General features: G+C 33.9%; 1 protein-coding gene and 1 long non-coding RNA gene across 2 annotated transcripts in view; one reads left to right on the forward strand and one right to left on the reverse strand.

Annotated features, from left to right (window-relative positions):
- Positions 1–7,951, forward strand: part of CEBPZ (CCAAT/enhancer binding protein (C/EBP), zeta) — a 25,328-nt gene extending 17,377 nt beyond the window's left edge. Inside the window, exons 9-16 of the mRNA XM_010838603.1 lie at positions 1,012–1,078; positions 2,252–2,352; positions 2,803–2,860; positions 3,165–3,352; positions 3,714–3,803; positions 6,790–6,851; positions 6,955–7,036; positions 7,618–7,951. Of these exons, the coding sequence (XP_010836905.1) occupies positions 1,012–1,078; positions 2,252–2,352; positions 2,803–2,860; positions 3,165–3,352; positions 3,714–3,803; positions 6,790–6,851; positions 6,955–7,036; positions 7,618–7,769 (800 nt within the window). The 3' untranslated portion in view covers positions 7,770–7,951. The remainder of the gene's footprint in view (positions 1–1,011; positions 1,079–2,251; positions 2,353–2,802; positions 2,861–3,164; positions 3,353–3,713; positions 3,804–6,789; positions 6,852–6,954; positions 7,037–7,617) is intronic.
- LOC104987586 overlaps positions 6,240–10,143 on the reverse strand; it is a 6,795-nt gene continuing 2,891 nt past the window's right edge. The window contains exons 2-5 of the long non-coding RNA XR_825147.1: positions 9,524–9,639; positions 8,525–8,569; positions 7,794–7,878; positions 6,240–6,538 (exon numbers count right to left, since the gene is read on the reverse strand). This is a non-coding gene — a long non-coding RNA (uncharacterized LOC104987586). The remainder of the gene's footprint in view (positions 6,539–7,793; positions 7,879–8,524; positions 8,570–9,523; positions 9,640–10,143) is intronic.

The following is a 10,143-nucleotide window of genomic DNA, read 5'->3' on the forward strand; positions in this document are numbered from 1 at the left end:
CTTTTCCTATTTGGAACCAGTCTCTTGTTCCATGTCCAGTTCTAACTGTTGCTTCCTGACCTGCGTACAGGTTTCTCAAGAGGCAGATCAGGTGGTCTGGTATTCCCATCTCTTTCAGAATTTTCCACAGTTTATTGTGATCCACACAGTCAAAGGCTTTGGCATAGTCAATAAAGCAGAAATAGATGTTTTTCTGGAACTCTCTTGCTTTTTCCATGATCCAGCGGATGTTGGCAATTTGATCTCTGGTTCCTCTTCCTTTTCTAAAACCAGCTTGAACATCAGGAAGTTCACGGTTCACATATTGCTGAAGCCTGGCTTGGAGAATTTTGAGCATTACTTGACTAGTGTGTGAGATGAGTGCAATGTGCGGTAGTTTGAGCATTCTTTGGCATTGCCTTTCTTTGGGATTGGAATGAAAACTGACGTTTTCCAGTCCTGTGGCCACTGAATTTTCCAAATTTGCTGGCATATTGAGTGCAGCACTTCCACAGCAGCATCTTTCAGGATTTGAAATAGCTCAACTGGAATTCCATCACCTCCACTAGCTTTGTTCAGTTACAACTTATAAATCATTTAATTTTAATTGACATCTCACAGAGGTCCAGAGACATAAAAAGACTTAACCAAAGTTAGGGTTGGAATTAGAGAAGCCAAATACCCTTTTTAATCAAGATGATTCTGAATATTTTTATGCTGATAAGGAAACAGTAAAAGTGATTATTAATTTTTTTTCTCTTAAAGTTTGGATCCTGGGTGCAGTTGGAGGACAAGAGAACCCTGCTCTTTCACTGTGATCACTGTTGGCTACAAATGATTGTAGCTGATAAAATTTCAGATGTTGGGTTTCCTCCACACAGACTTTTCCAGACTGTCCTTCACATTATAAGACAATTTCTTTCCAACTTCCTTACATTTTGAGACTTTAGATTTATAGGTATTGTGTACTTAGTCTTAAAAGCTTGAAGAACATAAAAAGAATTCCTTAAAATTTTTAACTTGTTTTCCTAGTTAACAGTAAGGAGTTCCTTGCAAAAGAAGAAAGCCAGATACCAGTAGATGAAGTGTTTTTCTACAGGTAATATACGTAATATACTGGTTCACTGGTTCATTTGAAGAGCTGTTAAATTTAAAATTTTTAGATTCCATAAATGCTTTGTTAACATAGGTCTGTTATGGACAAATTGAAGGATATGTCACTCCATTTTTGTTAGAGGAATTTAGAAATGTTCAGTTGCTAAATGTTAAGATATCTAAATGAAACTAAAACAAGTAAATTTGAGGGTTTTGTTTTTTAACAGTTTAGCACACATTTTAAGAATCTTGTGAAATTTAATCTTCAGTTTTAGTATATTAGTTTTCTTAAAGTCTTAAATCTGTATCAATCTAATATAATGATAAATAACTCATAAGTTATTTGTCTAAAACATGGCTCTAAGGAAAATTAGCAAAATTCATTGCACTACTGTGGAGATAGGGCTTCCCAGGTGGTGCTAGTGGTAGAGAACCACCTGCCGATGCCAGAGATGTAAGAGACACAGCTTCTATCCCTGGGTTGGGAAGATCCCCTGGAGGAGGGCATGGCAACCCACTCCAGTATTCTTGCCTAGAGAATCCCATGGACAGAGGAGCCTGGAGGGCTACAGTCCATAGGCTCGCAAAGAGTCAGACACTTTTGCACTATGGAGATAAGTCCTAAACCTACTATTAAGAGTTATTACTACTGATTCTTTGCCTAGTAAAGGAACTGTTATCTCATCTGGGTGATTGGTTAATTTGGTTTGATTTGATTTGCTTTGTAAATACATTTTGTGTAAAGAATTTTGAGGGTATGATCCCATCAGCAGAATGCTAAGTTTCATTGTCCTTGATAGAATGGGTTGAACTGATAAAATATTGAGATTAGAGGTCATTTAGAGCCAGTTTCTAACATTAGAATACTTGTACCATTTAGTGTTGATACTAAAATAACCTTTTACTGTGCCATTTAATTAAGATGACTTATGGTGTTTTTGTGAAGAACCAAGCCTAAATCATTGAAATTTATATCCTTCACATTTCAAACGTTTCCAACTGTTTTGAATTTAAAACTTTTTTCTATAATACAAATTTTAGTCATTTATATGCCAGCTGAGTTGACAGCTTTTACACTTGTTTGTGGCATTGACCGTAAGTCTTTTGATGATCATAGAACAACAGGCCCTTTGATAAAATCATCAAATGTCAATGTATAACATGCATTTTATTTTAGGTATTATAAAAAAGTTACCAATGTTAAAGTGAAACAAAAACGGAACGAAGATGAAGAAAGTATAGAAGATGTGGACGATGAGGAATTTGAAAAGATGATTGGTAATTTGTTTACCTTTATAATCCACAGAGCTTGAAAATTTTTATTGAAATTTAGACTGAAGCAAAAATTGGGAAATTAGAAAAGTTTACATTGAGCTCACTTGTTGCATATTATATCACACCTACTAAAAATAAGCACTTAAACAGTTCTAATGGAGTAAAAAGGACTGCAATTGCTAAATACTCTTTTATTTGACATTTTCCTTCATTGAATAAAAGAACTGTAGAAAGAAGCTAAAATTAACCAGAACCCATTTAGTTTAGGGATTTAATTAAGGCCAGCATAGTACATGGATTTGTGTAGACTAATAAAAAAGCAGCAGTGTCAGATGTATATCATTTTGGTGTTTACTTATCACAAACAACAGTCGTATGTGTTGATTTTAATATAAGAAGTGTCATTTGTTATTTCTTGCTATATCTCACAATTTGTATATTGCTCTCTGGCAGACACATTTGAAGATGATAATTGTTTCACGTCTGGAAAGGATGACCTTGATTTCGCTAGGTAGTATGCTTTCCTTAAATTTTTTTTTTAACTTTTTTCCCAGCATTTCTCAAATTACTGTCTTTCAGAACAGTGGAGCACAGGACTATGTGTTATATAGGAGAAAGGTATTGAATTTTGGGAAATATAGTACTTTCATTTTTGGACTTTTATAATGCTTGTTAGTATGTTATTAAATAAAGGCTCTGAGCTGTCTGTAATTTTCCTTTGAATTCTGTTAATAGCCTAATACCCTGCTGGTCACCAACACATACTTTAGAAAACAGAGTCCTCATTTACTTTACTAATTGTTATTTTTCTTCAGCAACATGAAGAAGAAAGCAAAAGGAGCTAAGGATGACTCAGAAGATGAAGATTCAGAAGATGACGACCTTGATAATTTGGATGATGATGAAGTTTCCTTAGGAAGTATGAATGAAGAATTCGCTGAAATTGAGGAAGATGGAGGAACATTCATGGATGTGTTAGATGATGAGAATGAGGGCGTTCCAGGTAAACCTTTAAACAAACTTTCTGCCTTAGCAGAGGCTAGTTTTTCTCTTAAAGGTTTTTTAATATTATCTTGTATTCAGATTTGTACTCAAATCAGCCAGAAATTTAAGATCTTCCCATCTCACTTGACACTGAAGTTTTGGGTTTTTAACCAGCTGAGTTCTGTTTTGGACTTCTGTTTAATCAATATTGAGGCTGTCTATGCTTTTCCTCTTGACCTGTCGTGTTATACTGCCTTTTAAAAATACTGGATTGATAATTTGCAATAATGTTAATCTATATTCATCATAGTAGTTCTGCAGCAGTTTTTTAAAATTGCTTAATAACAACAGAGTTTTTATGTTTTTGTTTTTGGTAACAGAACTTGATGATGAGGTCAGACTCAAAGTCAATAATAAGAAAAACAAGAGAAAAAGTGCAAATGATTTTGACTTTGCTGGGTCATTTCAAGGTAAGAAAATGTATTTAGTCTCTTCTGAACCTAAGCACTGCATGTGAAAGCTGTTGTTCATTATCATTTTGGGAAATTAACTGTTCTATTGGGTAATAAGTTTTATGAATTTTTAATACATAAATAGTTGTTTTTCACATCCTCCAATTATTTTCTTTCCTGAATTCACTCCTCTCATTTAAATACCTCTGGATCATCTTTTCATGAATTTTTAAACCTTCAATAATAATGTAAGCCTGGGATTTTCATAGACACCTGTTGCATTTTTCCTTTTATCAACTCTTACCTTCCCATCTGATCCATCTATTTAAAAACCCATGCTGTTTATTAACATCATTTTCTTTTTTTAATGAGAGCTGCCATGACAAAATGATTCTGATCTCAAAAATATGTAAAATGAGAGTTTTCATTTCTGCTAATTTGTTCTCTCATATTTTTAAAAGTATATCCTAATAGATTATGCCTTTTAGTGTAATACTTCTACGGTACTAATAAAAGGAAAAAAGCACTATATATATATCAGGTGATAATATTTTTTGATAAAATTGTAGAAAGCACTATAATAAATACAAATATTCCTTAATTTGTGGATAAATTCACACACACACCTACCTTTAAAAAAACTAAAACAAAAACTTTGATTATAATGCCTCTTTATTTCTGCTTACTAGTAGTATGGTACATTTGACCCTTAAATAACATGAGTTTAAACTGAATGGGTCCGTTGGTACAGGACCAATAAACACGTACCGCAGTGCTACATGGTCCTCAGTGGTTGAATCTGAGGATGCGGAAGGCTGAGGTTAAGGTATGTTCCTGTTTCTGGCTGCACAGAGGTTGATGCCCCTAACCTACACATTGTTCAAGGGTCAGCTGTAAATGCTAATGAATAAAAATAGACCTGCGAAGTTTAAAACGCTTGACAATATTTTGTTAAATAATACAAAACTTTTTGACAGTAAATATCAACAGTAACTCTGGGTGGGTAATAGTCCCTCAGAGACGTTGATGCCTACAAAGTTTAAATACTGCTAACATCACAGTTCTCTTAGATTTACCTGATGCATATTTACATCATAATGTGTTACCATTCAGAATTTGTCTTTCATTGAATGATAGAAGGTCACACTTTTAATAGTAGCATTTGCCCATAAGGCAGTTTTCCTCAAAATCTCTCAGAAAAGATATGTTGCTTTAAATCCTACTGAGCCTGTTGTATTAAAAGATGCTCTCTCATTGACCTTATTTTTAATAAAGTGCCATTTCAGAAGATATTAGCCTGAAAAGACATCAAATCTCAGTGGATAATAGTTTTGGATACAGATTAAAGGATGTGACAATTGATTTTTTTAAAAAGAAACAAAGGGATTTAAAAAGGAAAGAAGCAGCAAACAGATGAATTGATGAGGGTGGGGGAATTCACCCTGCATTTGCTAATGTTGGCTAGTCTAAGAATAAATCTTTCAAAAAAAAGGAATAAACTTGAAGGAAGCAGTTCAGCAGAAGTACTTGCTAATTGAAGCTTTAGATATATGCCTGTAGGATGAATGAAAACCAAGACCTTTCCTAATACTTACAAGTGGAAATTTTAGCTTAGGAGAAAAATAGCATTATGCACAATTCTGAAATAATACACATTTCACTTTGGAAGATGAAATGCTCTAGAAACTTCTATCAAAAATGGCTCTGGTATATCCATACAAAGACATGTACATGACTGTTCATAGCAGCAATATTCATAATAGCCAAAAAGTAGGAACAACCAAATGTCTGTTGAATGTACAAGCAAAAAATAGATGAAGCCCATATAATATTGTTCAGCAATAAAATGGAATGAAATATTGATACATGCTATAAGGTGAATGAGCCTCAAAAATGTTTTGCTGGGAATTCCCTGGCGGTCCAGTAGTTAGGACTCCAGGCTTTCACTACCAGGGGCCTGGATTCAGTCCCTGGTTGGGAAGCTACCACAAGCCACGCAGCACAGCCAGGTAAAAAAAAGTTATGCTAAGTAAAAGAGGCTAGTCGCTGAAAACCACATATCACATGATCCCATTTACATGAAATAGCCAGAAAAAGCGAAGCCTTCCATGGAAGGGAGCATGGGACTGTAAATGGGCACCAGGGATATTTAAGTGGCTGTTAGTACCAGAAACATTGATAATAGAGTTTGAATATTGTTTCAGGTAAAGTGAAAATGGGTAAAAGCAATACTTTGAATTATTATAGTTTTAGATAATGCTTTTAAATATGAGTTAAAATGTAATAAATATTAGTGAACTTATTTAAAAAACAGACTCACAGACACAGAAAACAACTTGTGGTTACCAAGGAGGAAAGAAGTGGGGGATAAATAAGAAACAAGGTCCTGCTGTACAGCACAGAATACTATATATTCAATGGCTTATAATAAACTGTAATGGAAATGAAAAAATGTAACATGTATTAAAAATGTTTTACTATTCTGTTTTGAAAGGTTTACATATTTAGAATTACAGGGGAGGTTTTTTTAAAGAACCACTTTATTTCAAGTAGTAAACACAACTCTAGTTATAACACAATAAAGAAACCCTCCATCACTTCTTCACAGTTACTCCAAGGAACAAAACCTCTTACTTAGTTAAAATTTACAGTTAACCTTAAATATTTAAAATACATCCTCGTCAATTTCAGAATTTTAATCTTGCCTGACACTTTGAAATACTTTGAAATCAAACTTTGATTGATGGTCAGATCTGAAAGACAAGAAGACACTATTGTCACCTGAACAGTTCTATTAGGATATTAACTTAAAAAAAACTGTATACTAACTCAGGTTATTTTTCTGTCTTTAAATGCCAGCTGCCTAATGATGCTCATAGAAGATAATTATAACTGTGTGTTTTAAGCCAAATAAATATATATTAACAAAACTACATTGAAGATCTTACTTCTACAAAATTATTGGATTTACAACTTAATAATGTAGGCTTATACTTTTTTTTAGGACCGAGAAAAAAAAAGAAAAGAGACTTTGATGACTCCAATTTATTTGTATCTGCTGAAGAGGTAAGGCTAACGTATTGTTTTAAGCACTTACTGTTGTACGTTGTTTTTTAAGTTTTCTAATAAATGTATTCTCCGCACCGCCCCCCCCACTCTTCTTTTTAAGTTTGGCCACCTATTGGATGAAAATATGGGATCCAAGTTTGATAACATTGGCATGAATGCCATGGCTAACAAAGATAATGCAAGTAAGTAACTTGAATTTTTATTGAGGTTTTAAAATAGTCTTAAGTTATAATTTCTGAAGATCTAAATATTTTTGGAGGACCTTTTGATAGTAAGAAGGGAAAAATGATTCCTTACAACCTGGAAGGAATGACTTTTTCACTTCTGTCTGCAGAGCATATGGGATTAAAAAGTACACTACAGCAAAAAAGACTACAGCCTACAAAAACTACTTTTTTTTTTTTTTTTTAATGGAGGCAGGCTATTTTTATATAGTATAAATTTGCTAAGTAACCTTATAAATATTTTATACATCTTTTAATTATTTCTGATATTGATAGTTAACTGGCTGCTCTTCTTTCACCAGTGAGTGTTCAGGGAAAAGAAAATCTTTAGAGCATTTGTTCCTTTCCTGTCCTAGTTGTTTATTTGTAAGTAAATCTTTGATGATAAATACAGAAGGAAAGCAGCAAACAAGCAGGGGTTTGTGCAGCAGATGGGAAATGACTATAGGCCATGGCAGACTGGAAGCTCCTGTCACTCAGGGTGTTCTCTGGAGCCCCAAGAATCTACCGTGCACTCATCTTTCTTCTCCCCCGCAAAGGTCTCAAACAGCTTAGATGGGAGGCTGAACGTGATGACTGGTTACACAACAGAGATGTGAAAAGCATCATCAAGAGGAAGAAAAATTTCAGAAAGAGGCCAAGAACCACTCAAAAAATGAAAAAGCAAAGAAAATCAGTGTTTTCTAAGTAAATTACAAAGTAAAATTCCACTTACTCCTAATTTTTATTGCTCAGCCATTTTTCTTGATCTTGCTCTCTGATTCCATACATTCCAGACTGTTCAATGGATTTGTAATACACTATAAATAAAAATATCTGTCATTTATAAAATCATGTAAAAGTGTTAAAATTAAACTATACTGAGAAAAAAAATCCAGCTGTTCCCCTTTATTTCTGCACACTAAAATGAAAAAGACGACAGGGTACATATGTTGTGTGTAAGCTCTAGCATCTCTAATCTCTACTAATCCTTGTAAGGAACACTATTAACTAAGCATTACTTTATACCAGATACTGTTTGAAGTAATTACATACTGTTATCTTTTTTAATCCTTATAACAATTCATGAGATGAGCATTATCTCTACTTGATGGAGAAAGAAAAAGCTCCAAGAAAGTAGCAAACCAGACATGAGTTTTGAGTTTCAAGCAGTGATTTGATTCCCATCACCCTCAGATAAGTCTCATTCCAAAGTCTACATTCTTAACCCACTGGAAGAATTAAGAATCCAGCCCATCACTGGGATTAACTCATTGGGTAACTGCGATGAGAATTTTCTCCACTGTGTTCTTCAAAAGGAGTGAAAGTAGAGATGAACAGTATTTTTGGAAACGGACATCAAAAAATTAAAAAGTGATTTAACCCTTAATTGGTCATAAATAATTTATAAAGTTTACCTGAAGAACTTGCTTTGTACACACAAATTTTACTTAAGGAAAAACATACCTTCTAAGATGAAGGGGAATTTTTTGCTCATTGTATGCCTGAAATCTAATGAAAAAAAAAGTTTTAAAATTAGGCATGATTAGAAATGCACTGTATTAACACGTGGAGCCATAATTTAGTGCTAGCCTTAGGGTCTATAAGACAGGAATCCTATAAATTAGAGAAACTATCTTTTTAAAATAGGGTCAAAACTGCACTTACAGGTAGTCTTCCATAGCTATTTTGGAGTTTTTAAGATTTGACCTATATATATGATTTATTTCAAAATGGTATTTTAAAAGCAGATTTACAGTGTTAATGTGAAATTCCCTTGTGTAATTTTATGAACTGTTTTATGGATGCCATTTTACCTTGCTCTGAATTAGAAATAAGACTGTACTACACCCAATTTTTGAAGTTGACCTTAAACCTTAGTTTGCTTTTAAATACCATTTGTATGTTTTCTTTTATACCCTTACATCCTTTAAGATAAATGACAAGTTTCAAAGATGGCCACCACCCCAGGACGACTACTCCCTGCTTTAGAGAAAGGGAAAGTAGCACTTGCTGATGGCATGAGGAAGGCTGTTGGTGCCTAATGCTGAAGAAGAGGAAGAACTCTAACCGGAGCAACTGGTTACTTGACAATTCAGCTATGCTGCTTGTTTTCTCAGTTTGTCAAACAATGAGATGTAAGGGACAGGCTGGATTTTTTCCATCTATACTCCCAAACTAAGCCAGACCAAGGACACCTACTCTATGCTTCCCATTAGGAAAATCCATGGAAGTATGAAACATTTTCCTTAGTCTACAGACATTTAACTTTTGGTGGTTGGGGAGAAGTAAGTCATTTATTCTATAATACCAATAATTAACACCTAGCTTCTTCCCCTTGTGCCCATAAAATGCCTAATACATTGACTGAAGAAGCAGTTTCTCCAAAAAAGCCATTTAACCTAAAATGTGTTAGTGAACTGTACACCCCCCTAAAAAACACTGTAATTTCTGAATTATGATTACCTTGGCTTGTGTTCATCTTATTAAACAAAAAATATGCTCCAAAAATGCCCATAAGTTCAGCTACTAACACTCCTTTAAAGATCTTCTTTGCCAGTGGATCCATAGAACGGGACATCCTAAGTTTAACAAATAAATGTAAACCTGAATAAACATATTCAAACTTAATAACACTGAACTTCAATACATTTCAATAGTTTGAGTGATTACATAGGAATAAAACCCCAAAGTTAGTGTATGCAAATTGTATTAGACATGTCTCACTTTTCTAGTTTTCAATCTCCATGCCTAAGGTGCACAATGAACCAGAGACATGATTAGAGAAAGCAGAGAGGAGACAAAATTGAAGGCATTGTGAAAACTAACAACTTATGGAACTAAGATTTTTAAACTGCCTAAGAATATAGAATGGTGGGAGATAGGGAGCTGAAACTAGAAATTCCTAGTTTCAGCTAAACTAGGAATTAAGATATGTTCTAATGAGTATGATATGTGGAGTTCTTCATGAAGTAGCCTACAAAAGCAAGATTATTCTGTAAGTGGTTAGATCAATACGTGTTTTATAGCTGGAAGTTTTCACTTACGTAATATATTGAAGTATGTGCCATAGTTCATAGCATTTT

Source organism: Bison bison, unplaced genomic scaffold (assembly GCF_000754665.1).
Source record: "Bison bison bison isolate TAMUID 2011002044 unplaced genomic scaffold, Bison_UMD1.0 scf7180017864100, whole genome shotgun sequence".
NCBI classification, from domain to species: domain Eukaryota; kingdom Metazoa; phylum Chordata; class Mammalia; order Artiodactyla; family Bovidae; genus Bison; species Bison bison.